The sequence below is a fragment of the Sapajus apella genome, unplaced genomic scaffold (assembly GCF_009761245.1).
Source record: "Sapajus apella isolate SASKATOON/1434 unplaced genomic scaffold, GSC_monkey_1.0 scaffold19, whole genome shotgun sequence".
NCBI lineage: Eukaryota > Metazoa > Chordata > Mammalia > Primates > Cebidae > Sapajus > Sapajus apella.
This window is the reverse complement of record NW_022436959.1, coordinates 972,809-997,692: the sequence shown is the minus strand read 5'-3', so window position 1 is coordinate 997,692 and position 24,884 is coordinate 972,809. Positions and strand designations below refer to the sequence as shown.

At 39.4% G+C, this 24,884-nt stretch overlaps 1 protein-coding gene across 11 annotated transcripts in view; it reads right to left on the bottom strand.

Annotated features, from left to right (window-relative positions):
- ELMO1 (engulfment and cell motility 1) overlaps nucleotides 1-24,884 on the bottom strand; it is a 569,594-nt gene that overhangs the window by 268,870 nt on the left and 275,840 nt on the right. For 10 of the 11 annotated variants that reach the window (XR_004271412.1, XR_004271414.1, XM_032286647.1 and 7 more), the window contains one exon: nucleotides 5,856-5,960. Coding sequence is in view for 9 of the 11 variants with exons in the window: in XM_032286647.1 (XP_032142538.1) it covers nucleotides 5,856-5,960 (105 nt within the window). In the remaining 2 variants the exon portion in view is untranslated. Of the gene's footprint in view, nucleotides 1-5,855; nucleotides 5,961-10,398; nucleotides 10,406-24,884 lie in introns of those variants that run through there. The other variant, XM_032286651.1, reaches the window with a different exon arrangement.

The window sequence follows — 24,884 nt, the reverse complement described above, 5'->3', positions numbered from 1 at the left end:
ATGCTACCAAACCCATACTAGGTATTCATTTTCTCTGGTCAAATGGGAAGATGAATATTACCATGAAGAATTACTTCATCCTGAAACCACCCTTTCTGATAGTCGTAGTCTTTTTCTTAAGTATTTCTTATTATTTAAGTTCCACCTTTGAGAGAGCCCTAGGTTTCCTTCCCGTTGCTTCCTGCTTTGTGGCTGAATCTTGGCTCCCACATTGGCCAGCACAGGTCTTGAGTCAAACTAAAACAAAGTAATTTCGGTTTCTCAGTAGTTCCCAATGAATAATTAAATACATTAAGAACATAAATTTGGCTGGGTATGGTGGCTCAACCCTGTAATTCTAGCACTTTGGGAGGCCAATGTGGGTGGATTATTTGAGGTCAGTTCAAGATCAGCCTGGCCAACACGGCAAAACCCCATCGCTACTAAAAATATAATAGCTGGCCGTGGTGGAGCATGCCTGTACCCCCAGCTACTTGGGAGGCTGAAACACGAGAATCACTTGAATCTGGGAGGTGGAGGTTGTGGGGAGCTGAAACTGCACCACTGTACTCCACACTGGGTGACAGAGCAAGACTCTGTCTGAAAAGAAAAGAAAAGAAAAGAAAGAAAAGAAAAGAAAAAAAAAGAGGGAGGGAGGGAGGCAAAGAGAAAGAAAGAAGGAAGGAAGGAGAGAAGGAAGGAAGGGAGGGAGGGAGGGAGGGAGGGAGGGACGGAGGGAGGGAGGGACGAAGGAAGGAAAAGAAAAGAAGGAAGGAAGGAAGGGAGGGAGGGAGGGAGGGACAGAGGGAGGGAGGGAGGGAAGAAGGAAGGAAAATAAAAGAAGGAAGGAAGGAAGGGAGGGAGGGAGGAAGGAAGGAAAAGAAAAGAAAGAAGGAAGGAAGAAGGAAAAGAAAGAAAGAACATAAATTCTAAGTCCAAAGGTTTTGTTTCCAATGGAGTCACTAAGCTTCATTCTTCCAAAAACACTGATAATTGTTAATCCGGGGAGTAAAAGAAAAGCAAAACAAAACATCTACAACACACTCAATTCTGTACCATTATCCTGTCTCTGAAAATAATGACAAAGATCATGGGCATGAGCCTAGAACCCTCCCTCCACCTGTCTCCTTATTGAGACAGCCTCGTACCATTCTTTTTGTGGGGAGAGCCGAGGAGTGAAGCATCTCTAAAAAAGTAAAAGCGATTATACCCAGAGTAAGTAAGACTCAAAAGTCTGAAATCATGCTATGCCTCTAGATTTTACTCCATGCACAGTAGGATACTCAGATTTGCAATTCCTCCTCATGTTCTGTGCCTGCCCAAGTGTGGGGTAATTCAGTTATATCCACTGCTTTCGTCAGTACACAGTTACATAATTTTATTTAAATATAGCATGAGAAACCAGGCTGCCCATCACAAAATTCACATAGCAAAAACAAACCTTTATAACTGTTAGAAGGAACAAAGGCTATGATTCTTCAAAGGTTAAAAGAGAATTTATCATTGTCAAAAGACCACTTAAACCAGAACTAAAAAAACTCTTTACTCATGTGAATTACAAGAAATGATTAAAAGCCACTATATGCTAGGCTCTGTGCCAGGGGCTACAATATAAATGAACCTTGGTGCCTACGCACAAGATGTTTACAATCAGTTAGGGGAAATAAAGAGTAAATACATTTTAAGTTGTACAATGTTCTAGGATTTAAATTGTGTGTCCACAGTGCAAAGAGAGTGGATAGAGTCATCCAGATAGAGGGTCAGGAAATCTTCTTCAGACAGAAGATGGCCTTTGCCATGAGGGCCATCCAACAGGCAGATGGTGTGGGACAGGCACTCAGGCAGAAGCAAGAATGGGGGCAAAGACACAGTGGCAGAGATTTGGCTGGCTAGCTGTTGCCTACCATCATTTATATAAACAAAGGCTATTGTGGCAGTGGGGGGATGGAAAGAGGGAAAGGGGACTTGGCAGCAAGAGATAAAACCACAGAGATAGGCTGTGGACCAGGTGTGGTCCCTGAAGCACTCTGAACTCTGTTCAGAAAGATCATCCTGGCAACTGGCGTAGAAGATGGGTCTGAAGGTTCCAGACATTAGCAAGCAGGCCATTAAGCTTATATTGTGACAGTATAGAGGAATGAATTGGAGGGAATAAGAATGCTTAAGAAGTTGGAATAGAGTGTGATGTCTACATGGGTCTGAGCTTACCCACCCAGATCTCACTGCCCACTGCATAAGTCCTCCTAGACAGACGTCCCACATGCATGTAAGAGTCTGGATGGTCCAAATGCCTGCCCCTCACAGACCTGCACTATCTAATGATACCACTGTCTACCTCTCACTCAAGCCAGGAACCTCCCACTTCCTTAGAGAAGATCAAGTTGATTTTAGTTCCAAAGTAACTCATTCAAACTGCTCCACTCCACTGCCACTTCCACTTCTCTAGTTCAAGATACCTTCATTTCTCTATAATTTCTCACATTCTATTTTTGCCTGTAGTCTTGATTCTCACATTGGTTTTCTACTGGGACAGTGCTTTGTCTAAACTTAATTCTTATCTTTATTTAAAACACTTCAGAAATTCTTCGCTGCCTTTAAGTCCAACAGAGCTCTTCATATGGCTTAAGACATCCCTACTGAACTAGCACATTTACCTCACAAGCCACGCCCCATTTGCCAGTCCCTGCCTTGGCCATCCTATACTATGTGGTTCCCTGAACAAAGCACGCACCTTATACCTTTGTTCTCATGGTTCCCTCCACATGAGGGAGTACTCCCCATCTCTTCCCTTCACCTTATTAGTACTATTCAACAGCTCTGAGTCTAGATACCACTTCCTACAGGAGCTTTCCTGAAACGACCCCCACATCTGTGTTAGTGACCTCCCTCTGTGTTCCAAGCATGATCCTCTTCAATCGAGACACATGCCAAGTGACTTGAAAACTGCCTGGTACTTGTCTGTTTATCCTCCCCCCCACCACCACTCCTACTTTCCATCTCTAGACAGTGAACTCCTCAATGTCAGCACCGATGTTCAACTTGTTTTCTTTTAGGAATCCCCACCCTTTAGCTCATGGCTGGGCATTTGATGGTTACTCAGGAAATGTGCAGCCTGAGGGACTGATACAAGCAAAGGTCCACAGACAGAGTCCTGGGGGTCCTGTGCATTTGATGGGCCGGCAATGGGGAAACCTGCCAGAGAGACTAAGAGCAATAGTCAACAATAGAGCCAAGACGGATCACTGGCTGCTGGGTAAGAGAAGACTGGTGGCTGGAGAGTGTCAGGTGTCAAGGGCAAGGTCAATGAGATGAAGGATGAGGAGAGTGCTCTGCATTTGGCAAGACAGCTTCCAGAAAGCCATGGAGAGAAGTCTTAGTGCAGGATGCTGAAAAGTGAGTGGCAGGTAAGTTAAACACAGGGCAAAAAAACAATTCAGGAACATATGGCTAGAAAGTGGGTGAGGGACCATGATACCTGGGAGTGACAAGGGCAAAGAGGGAATATTTGTGCATACGTGTGTGTGTGTGTGTGTGTGTGTGTGTAGTACAATGTTTTAAAATTTCAATTACAAATCTGACTGGCAAAGAGAGTGAATAGTGAGGCTATATTCAGGTACAGAATAAGCATTTATCAGATGAAAGATATAAATAATAAAGGAAAAACTGAATTCATCGAGAAGATACACATCCTCAAAAAAGCAGGTTTTTATCAAAATGTAAACTAAAAAGATTGAGACCATCCTTATAATTCAGAAAAGACCACTGAGCTCATGAATCAAAATTTAATTAGCTGTCCAGATCACCTTTTTCACTACCTACAGCACTATTGTACTATCATAGAGATATCTCTTTTCTAAGTCACCCTAAAATTTCCTTGCAGAGATCTTCAGACTTTATATATGCTCCACTAACCCCACACATTCACATAAATAGCCTTAGCTTTCTATCTAGTAAATGCCCCAAAGTCAAATGGGACACAGAAAAAATTAGGGAAAGGACACTTTTGAGAAACCAATAGTCATGTGAGATACAGGAAAGTCTAACCAAAGAAGAAAAGTGCATGTGGACCAAAAAGCCAAACTTTTCTTTACAAATAGGTTTTTTCTTTCAAGTCCTTATCAAATACAAAGTTCTGTCAGGCTGCCATGGTATTAATTTCACTTACAATGTTTAAAGAACACATTGAGAAAAACAGGCTTAAAACATTAAATTACTTTTCATGAGACATATGCTTCTTAAGCAATTAACAATACATTCAGCATCAATAAGCTCTAATTTTAGAAACACTCATTCATGAACATTAATCAGTTAATGATAAATTAAATTTCTACTTAGCTTCTACTTTTCATGCTCAACTCTCCAAGGTTATACTACATGGTATCTCAAAAATATTAATTTACTTACTACAAAAGCAGATTACATTCTTAGAAACCATCTGTGCAACAAATACACTCAGATATAAGTCAAATCAAAGTTTTATGGAAAAATAATTTTCTTATGTGGGACTGTACCTGACCAAGCACCTGATCCCAAACCTTTCAGAGAAATGACCATAAAATCCTCTATATAAACAGATTACAAATAGTATTTTAGAATAGGTCAAAGCTTCCCAAACTGCATATATATAGAACAATACACAAATTTAAAATATATTGCCTACAGAGAACTCAGTGATCTGGCATGGCCTTATTCAAGGAGGTCACTGCTGGATGGTACAGTTTTTCACCGTGCAGACTGTCCCATGGTTATAGATTTTAGCCCAGTAGCACTTCACTAGGCATGGTGACAATCGAAGAAACATGCCCACACATTTCTAAATGCTATCTAGGGGAATAAATACTGTCCCAACTAAGAACTGTCGTCTCTCTGGTTTACAGAGGAAACCTGAGCCCAGACCAAAGGAACTGCCCAATTGACATCACTAGATATTGATAGTGCCAGGTCTGTAGGGAGCCAGTGCCACAGAGAATCCAAGAGAGAATGTGAGATGAATGAACATGCTCTTACCATATTCTAAGTTCAGCCTTACTCTTCCTGCTTTAGGTGACTTGTTCATCAACTACTTTCTAAGCTTACATCTAGTCATCATTTTAACCATGCAACAATTCCCCTGCCTCATTTATTTATATCCTTCCCTGATCTTAATCTTAGATCTACTTCATCCCAACTGAGTCTGAGTTATTCTCCCTGAGGACAGGGGAGAGGTGTCAGTACAAATCCAGGACTCCAACCGAGCAGCCCTGATAGATAAGCCTTCTCCACCACTGCCACATTAGGCTCCCATTCATTAAAACTCGGCCTCCTACATGCGAGCACTGCCCAGTCAGCAGGCGTCATCTTCCATTTCACAGAGAAAATAGAGTCCCCCACGTCCTTCTCCTCGACCCACAAATTAATCTACCTTTGTGACTTGAATTTGACTAGTGTGATGTGAAATGGGAGAAGGCATTTATCTGCCTTCCCTATCTCCCCCATTTTTCTCTGTGTTTCTGTTTATACTATTGTACCTCTAGCATCAGACTGAACAGCCACTGAATTTGGAGTCATGCAGGTTTTTGGTAGGTAGTTCATTTCTATTCCTCGTTATTTAAGAGTTTTTGTCATAATTCAATATTGGACTATATGAAATGTTTTCCAAGTATCTATTGTATTTTTAAGGTCACCACATAGAAAAAAAAAATTGAAAGTTAAAATCCCCATTTCAGTCCCCTAATTGATTTCACTTAATTCTGATTTTTTTTTTTTTTTTTTAGTTTGTTAAGAAAGTCAAAAAATACAGGGGTCACTTATCTAAAGGTAATCCCTCCATATCTGTGAGTTTGAAATTAACATTGACTAGGAAACACACAATATGTGAAAAGGGCCTTTATGCTTACCCGGATGTAGGCATCTTGGTGGTGCTTGGCAAAGTACAGCATGTTGTCCAGAGCCAACATCCCAGGTGGAGTCTGTGTGAAGTCCATGGCAGGGTTGACATGATTCTGTGAGTAAAACAAAATGCATGATATGGTGAATTCTTCAGCAGATTTTATCAACCACCAGAGATCCGATTTCTCTCTTCAAAAGTGAAGTACTACAAGGCAAGCTCCAAACAATCAAACATGATGACATTTTCTCTCTCCATGTAAACCTATTGAGGTGGATTGCAGGGACTTCTTTCTAGAGCTCCTCAGAACAGCAAAACCAGATTTTATACCTGGGATTAGGAAACTCAGCTGAAGATCCAAATATAGGACATTGTGAGGAAAAGAAAATGATGCAAAAAATATTTCTGGTGGCTGCATTAAAATGAAACCAACAGCATTTGGGTAGAAAGAGCTGGGATAAAACCACACCTCTGGTATTTAATTGGGAAGCTGACTGCAAGGAAACCATGACCTACCCACACCTTGACTCTGCATCCTCATGTGGGAGGTTAAATACAGCCATATGCATTGATGGGCTTTGTGAACTATCCAGGATTACATAATCCACAGACCTCTGAGCACAGATACCGGATAAAGTTCAGATATTCACAGGGTTCTGGCATCCACCTCCTCTCAGGAAGTCTGAGAATCTTCTTGTCTGGTCTTTAGGGTTGCCACACACAGCACACAGAGCCCCAAAGGTGAAATAATAGTTACAGTTATCCAGAACTCAAACACCTCAGCAATATGAAAAACAATCCAATTTAAAAGTGGGGAAAGGACATGAATAGATATTTTTCAAAAGAAGACATACAAATGGCAAGAAGCACATGGAAGAATGCTCAACATCAGTAATCATTGGAGAAATGCAAATTAAAACTACGATGAGATACTATCTCACACCAGTTAGAATGGTTATTAGTAAAAAGACAAAGAATAACAGATGGCAAGAAAGGGGAAAAAAAAGAGAATGCTTATACACTGTTGGAGGGAATGTAAATTAGTACAACCTCTATGGAAAACACTATGGAAATTTCTCAAGAACTAAAAATAGAACTACCATTCAATCCAGCAATTCCATTACTAGGTGTCTACCCAAAGGAAAATAAATCATTATACCAAAAAGTCATCTGCACTCTTACGTTTATTGCAGTACTATTTAAAATAGCAAAGATATAGAATCTACCTATTTGTCCACCAATGGATGACTGGATAAAGAAAATGTTATACATATACATAATGGAATATTATTCAGTCATAAAAAGAATAAAATCATGTCTTTTGTAGCAACATGGATGGAACTGAAAGCCATTATTTTCGGTGAAATAACTCAGAAAGTCAAATGCCACATATTTTCACATCAAAGTGGGAGCTAAATAATGTGCACACATGGGCATAGAGTGTGGAATGAGAGACAATGTAGACTCAGAAGGCTGGGAGTTGGTAGATGACGAGAAATTGCTTAATGGGCACAATGCACTAAGTAGGTGACGGATACACTAAAAGCCCTGACCTCACTACCATGCAGTATATCCATGTAACAAAATTACACTTGTACCCCATAAATCTGCCCAAAGAAAAACTATTTACAAATATGCCTAAGAGGAGAAGGCCTGGCTGATCTGAACTCTCTATATACTTGAGATCACCCAGCAAAAACACTACAAGACTCTTACTGATATTAGCAATCTACTCTTCACCACTAATCACTGAAAACAATGACCAAGAACTATGCTGAAAATTCAGATCTGTCAATTTTTCCAAGACGGCAGATAGGAGGCAGGACTAGTTGTAGCTCCTGCTTGAAAGGATACAGCAGCATGTGGAGACTTACGTCATGAACTTCTGCTCCAAGAACTACCACAGGAACATACCAGGATATCCGAGATAATCCACACACCCTTTGAAGGAAGTATTTCACCACTGCAGACTACCTGGGATGCAACCAGCACACTAAACAAAAGCACAACCAAGGACCCTCACAGAGTCCACTTCACACCCCCACTAACTCCCACCAAAGCAGGTGCTGGTATCTGTGGCTGCAAGACCTGAAACAGATCACATCACAGGACTCTTTGCAGGCACTCGTCAGTGCCAGCATGGAGCTGGATAGTTCTGTTGAGTGGCTAGACCCAGAAGAGCAAAAACAATCACTACAGTTTGGCCCTTAGGAAGCCACATTCCTAGGAGAAGGGGGAGAATACCACATCAAGGGAGCACCCCGTTAGACAAAAGAATCTGAACAGCAGCCCTTGAGTCCCAGATTTTTCCTCTGACGTAGTCTACCCCAATGAGAGGGAACCAGAAAAACAATTCTGGTAATATGACAAAACAAGGTTATTTAACACCCCAAAAGATCATACCAGCTCACCAGAAATAGATACACATGCCTAAGAGGAGAAGGCCTGGCTGATCTTAACTCTCCATATACTTGAGATCACCCAGCGAAATTCACCAACCAAGTTTCTCTGCCTTCAAGAGACTCACCTAACACATAAGGACTCATATAAATTTAAGGTAAAGGGGTAGAAAAAGATATTCCATGCAAATGGACACCAAAAGCAAATAGGAGTAGCTATTCTATGAGACAAAACAAACTTTAAATAAAATAAATTCAAGATAAAATATCTGAATTGCCAGAATAAGAATTCAGAAGGTAGATTATTCTTCTATCAGACAAAACAAACTTTAAATAAAATAAATTCAAAATCAAATATCTGAATTCCCAGAATAAGAATTCGGGAGGTAGGTTATTAAGTTACTGAAGAGAAAGGTGAAGTCCAATTAAAAAAAATAAAAGACAGTACATAGGATATGAAAGAAAAATTCTTCAGTGAAATGGGTAGCATAAATAAAAAACAATCACAACTTCTGACAACCGAGGACACACTTAGAGAAATGCAAAATTCACTGGAAAGTAACAGCAATAGAATTGAACGAGCAGAAGAAAGAACCTCAATGCTCAAAGACAAGGTTTTTGAATTAACCCAATCTGTCTAAGACAAAGTAAAAAGAATTTAAAAAATGAACAAAGCCTCCTAGAAGTATGGGACTATGTTAAACATCCAAACATAAGAATAATTGGTGTTTCTAAGGAAAAAGAGAAATCTAAAAGTTTGGAAAACACATTTGAGGGAGTAATTGAGGAAAACTTCCCTGGCCTAGCTAGAAATCTAGAAATCCAAATATAAGAAACTCAAAGAACACCTGGGAAATTAATCACAAAACATCATAGCCTAGGCACATGGTCAACAGATTAGTCTAAAGTCAAGACAAAAGAAAATCTAAAGAGCTGTGAGGCAAAAGCATCAGGTAACCTATAAAGGAAAACCTATCAGATTAACAGCAGATTTCTCACCAGAAAACCTACAATCTAGAAGGGATTGGGGTCCTATTTTTAGCCTCCTTCAACAAAACAATTATCAGCCAAGAATTTAATATCCAGTAAAACTAAGCTTCATAAGTGAAGGAAAGATACAGTCTTTTCCAAACAAACAAATGCTGAGAGGATTCACCACTACCAAATCAGCACAACAAGTACTGCTAAAAGGAGCTCTAAATATTGAAATAAATCCTCAAAAAACACCAAAATAGAACCTTCTTAAAGCAGGAATCTCTCAGGACCTTACACCATAAATCTTACAATGCATACATATTGTATATATAACAATAACACAATGAAGAAAAACAAAATATTCAGGCAACAGTAATACAATGAATAGAATAGTACATCACATTTCAATACTAACATTGAATGTAAATGGCTTCAATGCTTCACTTAAAAAATACAGAATGGCAAAATGGATAAGAATTCACCAACCAAGTTTCTGCTACCTTCAAGAGACTCACCTAACACAGAAGGACTCATATACATTTAAGGTAAAGGGGTAGAAAAAGATATTCCATGCAAATGAACACCAAAAGCAAATAGGAGTAGCTATTCTTCTATCAGAGAAAACAAACTTTAAATCAATAGCTGTTAAAAAAGACAAAGAGGGACATTATATAATGGTAAAAGGACTAGTCTACCAGGAAAATATCACAATACTAAATATATATGCAACTAACACTGGATCTCCCAAATTTATAAAACGATTACTGCTAGACCTAAGAAATGAGATAGACAGCAACACAATAATAGTGGGGGACTTTAATACTCCACTGACAGCACCAGAAAGGTCATCAAGACAGAAGTCAACAAAGAAACAATGGACTTACACTATACCCTACAACAAATAGACTTAACAGATATTTACAGAACATTTTACCCAACAACTGCAGAATATACATTCTATTCATCAGCACATGGAACATTCTTTGAGACAGATCATATGATAGGCCACAAATAGGCAACAAAACAAGTCTCACTAAATTTAAGAAAACTGAAAGCACATCAAGTACTCTTTCCGAATAAAGTGGAACAAAATTGGAAATCAACTCCAACAGGAACCCACAAAACCATACTAATACACGGAAATTACATTACCTGCCCCTGAATGATCACTGGGTCAACAATGAAGTCAAGATGGAAATGAAAATATTATTTGAACTGAATGATAATAGTGGCATAACCTGTCAAAATCTCTGGGATACAGCAAAAATGGTGCTAAAAGGAAAGTTCTTAGGATAAAATGCCTACATCAAAAGTCTGAAAGAGCACAAACAGACAATCTAAGTTCACAGTTCATGGACCTGGAGAAATGAGAACAATCTAAATCCAAACCCAGCGGAAGAAAAGAAATAATGAAGATCAGAGCAGAACTAAATGAAATTGAAACAAACGATAACAAAAAAAAAAAAAAAGATAAATGAAACAAAAAGCTGGTTTTTTGAAAAGAATTCAAATAATTCATTGAAAAGCTGGTTCTTTGAAAAGTATTACAGGCTACTATAAACACCTTTATGCATATAAACTAGAAAACCTAGAAGAGATGGATAAATTCCTGGAAGTTGGCAACACTTCTAGATTAAATCAGGAAGATAAACAATCTCTGAACAGACCAGTAACAGGCAACGACATTGAAACGGTAATAAAGAAAATTTCCAACAAGAAAAAGGTCCAGGACCAGACAGATTCACATCTTAATTCTATCAGACATTTAAAGAAGAATTGGTACCAATCTATTGACACTATTCCAAAAGATAAAGAAAGAGAGAATCCTTCCTCGTTCATTCTATGAAGCCAGTATCACGTTAATACCAAAAAACAGGGAAAGACATTACAAAAAATGAAAACTACAGAACAATATCCCTGATGAACACTGATGCAAAAATCCTCAATAAAATACTGGCAAACCAAATCCAACAGCATATCAAAAAGACAATCCACCATGATCAAGTGGCTTTCATACCAGGGATGATGGGATGGTTTAATATATGTAAGACAATAAATATGATACACCACATAAACAAAATGAAAAACAAAAATCATATGATCATTTCAATAGATGCAGAAAAAGCATTTAACAGAATCCATTGCTTTATGATTAAAACTATCAGCAAAATCTGCATAGCAGGAATATACCTTAAGGTAATAAAAGCCATTTATGACAAACTTACAATCAACATCATACCAAATGGGGAAAAGATGAAAGCATTCCCCCTAAGAAGTAGAACAAGACAAGATGCCCACTTTCACCACTATTCAGCATAGTACTGGATGCCCTAGCCAGAGCACTCAGACAAGGGAAAGAAATAATGGGCATCCAATCAGTAAAGAGGAAGTCAAACTGTCACTGTTTGCTGATGATATGATTGTATACCTACAAAATCCTAAAGACTCATCCCAAAAGCTCCTAGAACTGGTAAATGAATTCAGTAAAGTTTGAAGATACAAACTTAATGTACACAAATCAGTAGCTCTGCTATATAGCAACAGCAACCAAGCTGAGAATCAAATCACTCAACCTCTTTCACAATAGCGGCAAAAAAATAAAATACTTAAAAATATACCTAATCAAGGAGGGGAAAGAATTCTGCAAGGAAAACTATAAAACACTGCTGAAAGAAATCATACACAACACAAACAAATGGAAACACATCCCATGCTGATAGATGGGCAGAATCAATATTATGAAAATGACCACACAGTCAAAAACAATCTATAAATTCAATGCAATTCCCATGAAAATGCCACCATTGCTCTCACAGAATTAGAAAAAACAATCCTAAAATTCATATGGAAGCAAAAAAGAGCTCACATAGCCAAAGCAAGACTAAGCAAAAAGAACAAATCTGGAGGTATCACATCAACCAGCTTCCAATTATACTATAAGGCAACAGTCACCAAAACAGCATGGTACTGGTATGAAAATAGGCACACAGGCCAATGGAACAGAATAGAGAACCCAGAAACAAACCCAAATACTTACAGCTAACTGATCTTTGACAAAGCAAACAAAAAAATAAATGGGAAAAGGACACCCTATTCAACAAATGGTGCTGGGATAATTGGCAAGCCACATGGAGAAGAATAAACCTGGATCCTCATCTCTCAACTTACACAAAAATCAACTCAAGATGGATCAAATATTTAAATCTAAGATCTGAAACCATAAAGATTCTCAAAGATGACATTGGAAAAAACCTCTAGACATCAGCTTAGGTAAAGACTTCATAACCAAGAACTCAAAAGCAAAGGCAACAAAAACAAAGATAAATAGATGGGGCTTAATTAAACTAAAAAGTTTCTGCACAGAAAAAGAAATAATCAGAAAAGTTAACAGACAACCCACAGAGTGGGAGAAAATCTTCACAATGTATATATCTGACAAAGGTAAAGGTATTCAGAATCAACAAAGAACTCAAACAAATCAGCAAGAAAATAACAATCTCACCAAAAAGTAGGCTAAGGATATTAATATACAATTCTCAGAACATATACAAATGGACAACAAGCGTATGAAAAAGTGCTCAACATCACTAAGGATCAGGATGCAAATCAAAACCACAATGCGATACCACCTCACTCCCATAAGAATGGCTATAATGAATAAATAAAAAATAATAGATGTTGGCATAGATACAGTGAAAAGGGAACACTTTTACACTACTGGTGGAAGGTAAACTAGTACAACCATTATGGAAAACGGTGTGTAGTTTCCTTAAAGAACTGAAAGTAGATCCACTGTTTGATCCAGCAATACCACTACTAGGTATCTACCCAGAGGAAAAGAAGTCATTATATGAAAAAGATAATTGCACATGCACATATACGGCAGTACAATTTGCAATGGCAAAAACATAGAACCAGCCCAAATGCACATCAATCAATGAATGGATAAAGAAAATGTGAAATATACAAATACACACACACACACACACGCACACCATGAAATATTACTCAGCCATAAAAAGAAATGAAATAATGGCATTCAGCAACCTGGATAGAATTGGAGACTAAGTAAAGTAATCTAAGTGAAGTAACTCAGGAATGGAAAACCAAACATCATATGTTTTCACTTACGTGGAAGCTAAGGCATAAGAATGACACACTGGACTTTGGGGACTTGAGAGAAAGAATGGGGATTGGTAAGAGATAATAGACTACACATTGGGTACGGTGTATACTGTTTGGGTGATAGGTACATCAAAATCTCAGAAATAACCACTAAAGAATTTATCCATGTAAACAAACACCACCTCTTTTCCAAAAACCTAATTAAAAAAAAAACTAAAAATTAAAAAATTCAGATCTAAATGGTGATTTATTTAAGGGAAGACAATTTTTTTTTCAGGTTAAACGGATGAAAATAAAAGTTAAAGAGGTATGAAAGAAAACCAATTTTGCCTTATGATCCAGATAGTTTGAATGAAATGACATACTTTCATTTTGTCCCTGGATAAACAGCTTAAATCTCTGTTTTTCCAGGACAATTTTGGCTAAAGCCAATTTTTTTTCTAATTTTGGTGCTGGAAGGCCTTTCTGTTCACTTGTTCGAGGATCAAACAACCCACACTTTTCTACATTATTCAAGAGAACATCTAAACTGTCCTACCCAGGCTGATCTGAAATTTTGTTTATAAGCTAACAAGCAACATCTGAAACCATGAGACAGTATTGCTGCCTACTGGCCGCAGTTCCACAGTTTCAGCAGCACAGCTGTCCCGAACTATAGGTTGTATAAGTGCAATGATTTGAATATTTTATTTTAGCATTTTATCCTGATTCATTCATTACAATGTTGGAAAGTTTTTAAAATACCAGATTACTGCTACTAATAATAAGGATACATCTCAAAATAAATGTGATTGTAACAAAAATAAAAACCATTCTGCATGTCAAATACAGCATGGCCCAATCTTAATTGGAAATAAATGACCTGAGTTTAGGTCTAAAAGGCAACTCACCATTAAAGATTTTGAAATGCTTTTAGTTACTTCGCAAAGAATAGTAAAACTTCCTCCCCATTACATACAAATTGATTATTTTCACTTTAATACATTGGATTTTCATGAACACAAGTAACACTGAAGAAGTTAACATTTGCTGAGTACATTCTGGGTGTTAGCACTATTTTGTACTTTACATGTATTAAATCTCACACATGGTAGGTGCCATTCTTATCCTGGTTCTACTGATGAGGAAACTGCTGCTCAGATGAGCTCAGAAGCTTGCCCCAGACCTCACAGCTGGCTGTGGCATCATCACAAGCAATGATTTCATTGGACAATACATCTCAACCATCTTTTGTTCCTACTTTTCCCCTTACCACCAGGTTGGAAGTTGAATGCATTTATGTTGGTACTGCTAGCATTTAGACTTTACATAGACTGAGAAAAGTGTATTTAAGAAAAATGTAGGCTAATCAATATTAGCCACTGTGCAGCATGGACCAGCCAACACAGGAAGGGAGCCAAATGTAAATGAGAAACATGTAACATTTAGTTCAGACCTATTTCTAGTGTTGCTCTACGAGTTTCAAAAATAAATACATACATTAAAAAAAGGAAATCTAGTGGGAAAAAAATTAGTTTCTTTGAATCTAATTCCAACAATTCCCCAAAGCTATATGTGAGTGAAGCTGATGGGGGAGAAGATGCTGTGACTCAAGAGTTATCAGTCTTCTTTAAATTTTGCACCCAACATGCCTTTGAAGCCTCCTTTTATCAATCACACCCCTCTGCAGGCATTCATTTGCTGTTTTCAAAAACTCCTTACAGTTAAAAAACAATGTAATTGATTTTTAGGGCTCCTTTAAAGAACTGTGTGACTAATTAGCAAATAGTCTCAATAAAAGAATGCTTACTATACACCAGGCATTGCGCAAAGTGTCTTGCATATGGAGCTCTTAATCCTCACAAAACTCCCACCAGGTAGATATTATCATTATTTCCCTGAGGGAAACTGAAGCACTGACAACTGGGTAGCTTGCCCAAAGTTTCAGAGCCGGTTATATGGCAAAGCCAGACTGTGAACTCACAGCACGGGCTTTTAACCAGGTTGATCAACAACGCAACATTGCTGGGAATTTCACAAAGATGTCCAAAGCAGGTTCTCCTCAATCATCATTATTCCCTCTGGCAGAGTAGGCCTGTAATCCATCTTTTTATTTATTTATTTAAATTTTAACTTAAAATAATTTAATTTTTTTTTTTTTTTGCGATGGAGTCTCTGTCACCCAGGCTGGAGTGCAGTGGTGGGATCTCAGCTCACTGCAACCTCTGCCTCCCAGGTTCAAGCAATTCTCCTACCTCAGCCTCCTGAGTATCTGGGATTACAGGTCCCTGCCATCATGCCTGGCTAATTTTTATATTTTTCGTAGAAACAGGGTTTCACTATGTTGGCCAGGCTGATTTCAAACTCCTGACCTCAGATGATCCATTAGCCTCCGCCTCACAAAGTTCTAGGATTACAGGCGTGAGCCACTGTGCCCGATGTAGCTATCATTTTAATGAAAATTATAGCTTCTCCACCCCTCCTAAACATTATAACAGACCCAAGTCTCTCTCATGTTCAATAAACCATGTCCTAATTGTCTGTAGCAAATAGGCTCTTACTGAACAAAAGCCAACTAGAAAATTATCTTTGATTTTCAATGACTTGGCCTAAATTATGGAATATCACTACATTTTAGATACAAATAAAAAATAGTTTGTGGTGGAGAGTGAACTATGCTCTTATTCTCTCTTTCTCTCTCACTCTGGGTATCATTTTCCCAGCTTTCTTTTTTTGGTTTTAATAGCCAGTTAAATAATTTTACAACCACAAATTTTAATAACAGGAGCAGGAAAAGAATTTCATGCCAAAACATTTAAAAGCTTTCTGTACTGAGACAAAAATACTCTGAGAGCCCAGCAAGGCCAGCAACTCCCCTACTCCTTTCTTATTTATGAGATGCTCTGGATACAGATTTATTTTCTTTTTCTTGTTCCATGTTATTTTTTTCCACCTGTCTTGAAATGGAAGCTGCAGGAGCTTTGATAAATGGCTTGAAATTTTCCCTTGTTTTACTGCAAAGCCTGTGTACCTCTGTACATCCTTCTGAAATGCCATTTGTTAGTTCCTGTTGAAATGCTGCTCTGTGAATCACAGCAGACAGCTCTCAGCCCCTAGAGAAAGGGGGGATGGCTGCTTCCCTTTCCAAAACACCAGAGTTTTTTTTTTTTTACTTCAGGAAAGTAGTACCAACCAGCTGAAGGTATTACGAGTTACTTTGCAGCAAGAACACGATGTGCAGTTTGGGTATCTAGTCTAAGTATGTAGTTCCTGGAAATCAGTTTCTTTTCTGTTACCCACCTGTCAATTTTTCAGCTGAATTATTTCAGTCAGGAGGGAAGGTATAAGCTCTAAGACAGAAAATCTCTAAACCTATTCTGTGCCCATACACCACAGGCTTTGAGAGCTAGAGTAAACCCTAAATATAATCTAGGCTGGTCTTCTTATTTTATAGACAAAAAAACTGAGGCCCTGGTGGAGAATAATAGCAATGCTCAAACTTGAGGAGGCATGTGCATTTCTTGGAGGGCTTGTTAAAGCACTGATTGCGCCCCCGCCCCCAGAGTCTGATCCAGTAGGCCTGGGATGAGGCCCAAGAATCTTCATCTCTAATAAATCCCCAGGTAATATGGATGTTGCTAGTTGAGGACTCTTTGAGTCCCACTGGTAGAGAGGATAGCTCATCTCAAATGACACAGGTCATATCAAAAGATCTTGAATCCAGATCCACAGTTCCTCAAATCCCCATGCAGCTTCTATATTACATCACACTTCCATCCACTGGTTCCCAGGTGCACATGCATTTTAAATATGCTTGCTCTTCATTATCTCCATGGTCAGGACTCTCATCAATAAAACAAACCCCTTTATTCAGAAATGGAAATTATAATTTAGAAGCTTCTCACTCCAATGGCTCAAATTTCTGACTAAAATAATACATGTTAGCACCTCCACAGGGAAGTAGCAAACTGCAATCAGTCAATATTTCTACTCTTGAATGCCTCCTGGTTGGGAAAACAGTACTGGCACTAGCCTGAATGATTTTTAAATGATCTGTGTTTTTCAATTACCAGTGCCATCCTAGTCCTTTATTAGCATGGATAATAAAGAGATGATGAAAAGAATGCCTGCCAGATGGCATATTGTGGGGAAAGCCTTTGAGGATTTAAGAGTTAATATTTGTGTTATATGACTGCCTACACTTGCTGAACAAATATAGCATTAAAAGCAACCTTTAAAACAAATCGCACTGAGTGAATATTCATTTAATCTGTGAAAAGCCCTAGTCAAGGCTATTTCTTGAGGCTGGTGGTTCAAGGTCATGTTCTCTAAGGAGAAGAGAGGTCATGTAGGAACTCTGTCAAATGATACATGCCTCTCTCTCCTCACCTCTTCACCCCAGATAAATGAGTATGTGGGTGTTTCAATAAGCTCCTGAGAACAGCGGTTTTCTGACTTAGATGCACCTCAAAATCCCCCGGGGAGCTTTAAAAAAATCCTGGTGTCCAGGTTCCAGTCCAAATCAGTTCAATGAGAAGCTCTGTGCTTTGGAACCAGGCAGTTGGATTTTTAAAGCTCCCCAGGACATTGATTCCAATGTCCTTCCAAGGTAGAGAACCACTTTCCAAATCATTCTCAAGAGCATCAGACTCTCCTAGAGGGTCTGTTAAACCCCAGGTTGCTGGGCCCCACCCCAGGAGTTTCTGATTCAGTAGGTCTGAAGTGGAGCCAAGAAGCTGAATTCATACAAGTTCCTAGATGCTGCTGATGGCTTCTGGACAACACTGTAAGAACCACTGCCCCAAAGCCACATTAACCAAATGCAAGAGCATGTTAGGGAGCTACTTCTAGCAGCCCATGGAGCTGGAATCCTTGACTCCCCCTGTACCAGGTGCTGGGTTACGCAGTGACTCTTAGTGAAATGACTGCTTTAGGTAGGACATACATCTGTGAGTTGGCATGGGCCCCATGACTCTCTCCTCACCTGGCTGCTTACACATTTGTGTAATAAGGTTGTTGAAGGCCTCTGACTTTGTAACCCCTACCAACATGGACCAGCATCCAAAGATCCTTACAAGTAGCCTCTAGGAATCTTTAGATTCTGCTGTTGGTCCCTCTCCATATGTAATAAGAATCAATAGATTGGATGAAAACAGAGAAGACAGTCTATCAAACCTGACCTAAGACAGAAACATGTTTTAATACCCTGAGAGCAGAAAAATAAGTATGACAAGCTGTTGGCAGTGGTACTGATGGGCTTCACATCAGGCACTCCAAATGCAAAATTCCAACTATCTTCCCAACCACCCACTGAAACAAGTGACAAGACACCTGTCATGGTTCTCATCCTATGGAACTTGCAACTTTGGCAAGACCATGTCTAGTAAGTGGCAGAGTCACCACTTCAATTCTGTAGCTTTTTTCCTCTTTAGGTTCAAAACGTCTTTGGTGACTAGGAATATGGGGTCCGTTAGCAAGAAGAAACTTAATCAGAGAAATGTAAAGCCCCATAAAAAAGATTTTTAGAAATTCAAGTGCACGTCTACAGATTAAGGGAAATCTGGCTCATAAATAATTCAAGAGATCCCAGCTCCTCATCATTAAAATTTGATTCTTTAACGTAAGGCACAAAGTTGCTTCACGAAAGAAACGACCAGGAAGGAAGATGCTAGGGATCTAGACCAATAGATTCTAAGCCTCCCCCTGCCCCCAGATTCCCCAGTGTACCTCCTTCTCTGATGCACAACCTCTTCTCTTTGCCTGGCCTCCTTAACACTTCTGCTCATCGCTCTCATTCCATTCACCCACCTGCTACTTCCTGGCCTCAACCTTGGCTTTGCTTCTCTGGGCTGCGCAACTCCACAACTGTATCCCTCGTGTGATACCCAAGCTCTAAGGCCACCTGCAAGCATCACTAAGGGAATCTCCTCCCTGAGAATGTTCTGAAACCAAGCAGAGTCCACAACCATTCAAATTATCAACTAAGAGTTAGAGTTGGCCATAAGTCCAAGAGGAGTCGAGTTCATGTGGCAGCCAGAAGGCGCTGCCATGTTGGGTTTTACTAATAGGAGTACAACAAGAACAGAAGAGGTTCCACCGGACTGGGCCCTGCCCAGGACACATCTGGACACAATGCACAGTCTGGAGGCCGCAATGCAACCCATTTCCTGACACACAAGAAATTGTGCACACAAGAAATTGTGCACACGAGAGTGGCCAGAAAGCAGCAGAAATGTCAGAACAGAGAGGCATGTCGGAAAAGCTGGGGAAAAGCCTAGTTATTTAGCCCAAGAAAAAAAAAGGAAAGGTGTGTGAGGTGTGGTGATGAACTGAGATGGAAGCTGTAGGTTAGACTAACACTGTCTTCAGGCATCTGGAAGGGTACTGGCAGTATTCCGTACACACTATAGAAACAGGAGTAGCAGAGAAGTTTTTGTCCTGAGCAATGTCGTAGTAAGGGCTGGATGTACAGCAGGGACACTGCCTAGGGAAGGAAAAGGCAAATGACCGCTAGATGCCTTGCAACCCCTAGCTCCTTCTTCTCATCACACAATTTTGAATGTCTATTACTATCCAAGGCACTGTGCAAGACAGAAATGATACATTTCATCCAAAGGTGAATTTAAAACAAAAACAGTTTACCTGCCTTCAAGGAACTTCTGTTTCAGAACTGAGTTATTAAAAGCCTTAACAATACAGCAAGACACATACAATCATAAATTACACAGGCACACACAATGAAAGATCATAAACCAAAGATTCTGGATTTAAGGCAAACACTCCCAGTTAAACAAATAATACTTTTTAAAATTTACTCTTAGAAAAGGCTATGTACCGCTATGTATGTAATTCATGAAAATCTGAGTTGACTCTCACTTCATTATTTTGAAGCAGAATTGAGACTTCCTGAATAAAACACTTGAGCATATTTTATTTGGTATGTTGATCCAATAGTCAATACAAAGAATTACCATAAAAACTCAATTAAAAATGTGTTGGGAATAAATTTCCTTTAAAAATGAAGCTGTTTACAGTTTTTTAAAAAAGTCTTTATGAATAACGAAATAGTGCTGTCAAGGTTTATAAAGATATCAGCAATTTTTCTACTCAGCTGAGTACATGCAGGATTTGGAGCAATCCAAGCATCACAGCTCATTCTGGCAACAATGTCCTATTCTTTCTTCCCTACCTTCCAGCTCCTCCTTGTACCACTACTTTTATGACCCCCTTTCTGCCACCTCTTGTCACTTTAAAACAAGGGATAAATATATGTCATGTACAGTGGGCATCTTTGTCTCCCTTTTTCATCCATCCCCAGGGACAGCGCAGGCTATGATGTCTAGCAAAGAACACAGCACATGTGCATACATTGCTCTAAGGTGGCTCTTGATAATCCATCATGAAACTCATTCTCCTGGAGCCCAGCACAGCTCTCCAGACAGCCTCTGGTAAGGAATCATCATCAGTATGGGAGGGAAAACCTCTCTGCCATGGTGAAGCTAGAAGCCGATCAAGCTGCAGCTGCTACACATGGACTCCCAGGAAGTCAAAGACATGCAAAGATTTCTTCAGAACCTAGCACTGTCTGTTCCTATCATAGTGCTGCGGTACAGTTAGTAACTGCAAAAGCAGGGGAGGGACAAAAAGCTTTCTCCCTGAAGACATTCTTCAGTGCTTTATTTATAATAGCAGAAGGATGTAAATGGTGATGATGGCGATAACAACAGCTGTAATTGTGGCAGCAGGAGCTAACACAGACGTAGAAATCACTGCTGCCAAGTACTGCTCTCAGCCAGGGGTTAGCCAGCTACAGCCCAGGGGCCAAATGGTTTTTGTTCAGTTGTGGTCTAAAATATTTTTTCTTTTACATTTTTAAATAGTTTTTTTTAATCAAAAGGAAAAAAATCTGTGATGTGAAAATTACATGAAATTCAAATTTCAGCATCTATAACAAAAGTCATATTGGAGCTCACTCATACTTATTGATTTGCATATTGTCTGTGGCTGCTTTCATACCGGGGAGCAGAATCCAAAAGGTGTGACAGAGCCTTTCATATGGCTCACAAAACTTAAAACATTTACTATCTGGCCCTTTATAGGAAACATTTGCAGACTTTTGTTCTAAGTGTGTGATCACCCATGAATTAATCAGAAAACCGGTCCTTGTCCAAAGTTAAAAACTCCTTAATCAAAAGTTCAAAATGTTAACAAAGAAATGCTAATATTTTGCTCCCTGAACAACAGAGCGGCCCCTTTGTAAATGTTTAATGTTTTGCTCCCATGGATAAATATTGTAATGATGTTAGAGACTCCCAAATGTTTCACTCGACAAATTCTGTGTCCTGCAAATGTTATGTTGAAAGGAACGTCTTCAGTAACCTTAGCTCATGGCTAGAAGGTCCCCATTCCCCTGCCAACTAGTATCACAGTGACTCAGTACCCAACATTTGTGTTTTAGATCCCCTTCTCCTCTTTTGTTTAAAGGCAAACCTCAGATGGAATCTTTGATATTTTCAGTCATAAAAGATGACGTCTAATTTTGACATGCTAGGGATCTGAACCGTGGTAAACACAGCTTACTTCCCTTCAGTGTAGTTCTCATAAATGGCAACGTCTGAAGACTTTCGTCTCTTTTCTATAACAGGCTATGTATATTTCCTTTTTTTTTTAACAGGTGACATATAACTCTTATACCTATTTTAAAGATTAACAGACAGAGACACAGAGAAATTAGGTATCTTGCCCATATTCACACAATCAGTGTGTTGGGATTTGAATCCAACTACCCAGAGTCCATGTACTTAATTGCTACACTAAAAGGGGAAAATTTGTTAACTACATGATGGAAAATCAACTCCAGAGAACACTATGTAACATTTTAAAATTATGTTCACAGAGTATTAACTTATGACGAATGAAAAGGGTAGGAATATAAAATTCATGCTAATTGTATTTTGTATAAAATCTCTATAGTAGTATATAATCATTGTCAATGTATATTTTATAGAGAATATTTTTTATACATTTTTATTACATAAAGTATACATGGATTAGCAACATCAAGACAAAGACTTAGCATAATTATGGAATTTGTTTTTTTGAGACTAAGTCTCACTCTGTTGCCAGACTGAAGTGCAGTGGTATGATCTTGGCTCACTGAAACCTCTGCCCCTTAGGTTCAAACAATTCTCCTGCCTCAGCCTCCCAAGTAGCTGGGACTACCGGCATGTGCCACCACACCCAACTAATTTTTATATTTTTAGTAAAGATGGGATTTCACCATGTTGGCCAGGGTGGTCTCGTTCTCCTGACCTCATGATCTGCCCACCTCAGCCTCCCAAAGTGCTGAGATTACAGGCATGAGTCACTGCACCCAGCCATATTTTTTAAATGTATTAAAATCTGGAAGGAAATCTGGAAGTAATAATGATTTATAGTGGTGGGAAGATGGGTAATTTTTTTTTAATCTGTCCATCTCTTTCTAACTTTTTCTAATAAAGATGCATCGATTTTTACTTATATTTGACTAGAGGTGTGCCCATTGTTCTCTAACATGGAAAGAAATTCATTTTGCAGGAGAACATGAGAAACAGTTTGGCTTCTCATTCTGGACCCTGCTCAAGTACTCGCTGAAGCACTGCCCTGCAGGTCAGTGTCCGGCTGTGCCAGAGGGACGCATGCTGGGCAGAAAGGCTCATGCCCACCTACCCAAGTCAGTCCTTTGCAGTCAGGGAGAATGGCCTGCATGCTGCCTGCAGCATTTCAAACGGTGTGGGGAGACTAGGGTGTGGATAGAAGAGGACAGAAAGGGGATTTGTCTGATTTGAATCCTCAGAGTCAGCGGCAATCTCAGGTCCCAAGGTCTCTTGGGCTTGAGCCTCTCCAGGATGTTTGCCCAATTTGCCTTCCCTGCCAGGGAATAGCTCTCTGGGCTTTAAAGGATCCCCATCCTTTACTGTAACCCTTGAAGCTTGTACCTCCTGGAGCCTCACTGTTCATACCACACTTCACAGGTCCTCGGGGATCTGCATGGCCCGGGCTTCAGCACAGGTGAATCAATTCATCACCAACTGATGAATTAGGCCAGCCCCAGGTGATCGCCTGTAAATGTTAAGAACTGGGTAATAGAATCCTGATGGGGCATTCTAGCTCCCAGACCTTCTGATTTGTAAATTTTCAGGGTAAACATATTGGGTTGAACCACTGAACTGACAATATCTGGCCAATTTGGACCTATGAAAATGTAATGCCATATGATTCAACCTAATAGCAGCGTAGCTAAATAGATGCAATCACCCACTGTGATTCTGAAAGTTTCTCAAAGAAGATGGTTTTCTGGAGAACATATTGGAAGCAATTGCAGTTGGAATCAGCTGGAGCTTAGGATAAAAAAGAGGTAGACATAGTTCAAGTTTGAAAATCAGTGTTGAAATTAAAATTTTAAATCAACTTTTCTCAAATGCATCTTGTGACACCCCACTATAAAGCCAGCAAATACCAAGGAGAAATTATCCACCCTCTTTCTCTATCATGGGTCAGGAGCAGCAGAAATACAGTGACTTCTGCTTTAGTTTTGTCTTAGCCCATGGAAATCTGCCCACCTGCCAACAGAGCAACTGTGCCTTTCCCAGTCCTGAGAACTTTTGAGAATAAGGATTTGAGTCTGTCACCAACCAGAGAAGTAATAACCTTGATGGAGGATGGGAGTATTGTAAATGTTAGGTAAATAGCATGTGAATGCCATGCTGCCCCTAACCTTAGCAAACAGATTAGACAAAATAAAAAACTACTATGTTAAAAAATAAAAAATAAAGCTTTGGTGTCCTTGTGAACCTCATGCAGTCATGGTTCCAGGTAAAGTCCAGCGTGACATTGAGCATCAGAGGAAGCTGTGCCTGAAATCTGGATGGCAGGAGGTGGCCGTCCTCCTCCAAACCCACAGCAGAGGTAGGGAAGGCCTGGCCCTGAGCTGCCAGGGCTGTGTGGGAGTGATCTTCATTTGAAGCTGGGGTACAGGGAAAGTGGCTTTGTCTCAGAAAAAAATCTCAACGGTAATAGCCACTTAGTATATGGAATGTAACAAGTACAATCCCATTTTTGTACAGAAATGATCAAATATACCTATGTGTACACGTGTGTGAATGGGTGTGTGTGTGCGTGTGCACATGTATACACACGATCGTAAGAGCTTTAGAAAAGGCGGGAAGCATACACTCAGCTAACACAGCACTGGAAAGAGGGAAGGCTGTGAAAGAGGGGCAGCTTCATTTAGTAAAGCTAAGGAGGAAAGGCTATGGTTTAAAAAAGAAAATGAAAGGAGCAGAATTTATGGTACAAACCTCCATGTAAATGTATTAGAAAGCACCAGATTTTCAGTCCATTTAGATGTGAGCATGTCCATGATGAACTGAGAAATAAAAAAGCAAGTTTTTGTATAATGTGTATAAGCTGGTTGTGTTGGGGCAAAACCCAAACAAATGGTAGTCCTCTGTGTATATCTCCAAGTGGTGTCTACCAGCACGGACACATGTAAGGGACACACGTGGAGAAGGATCCACCAG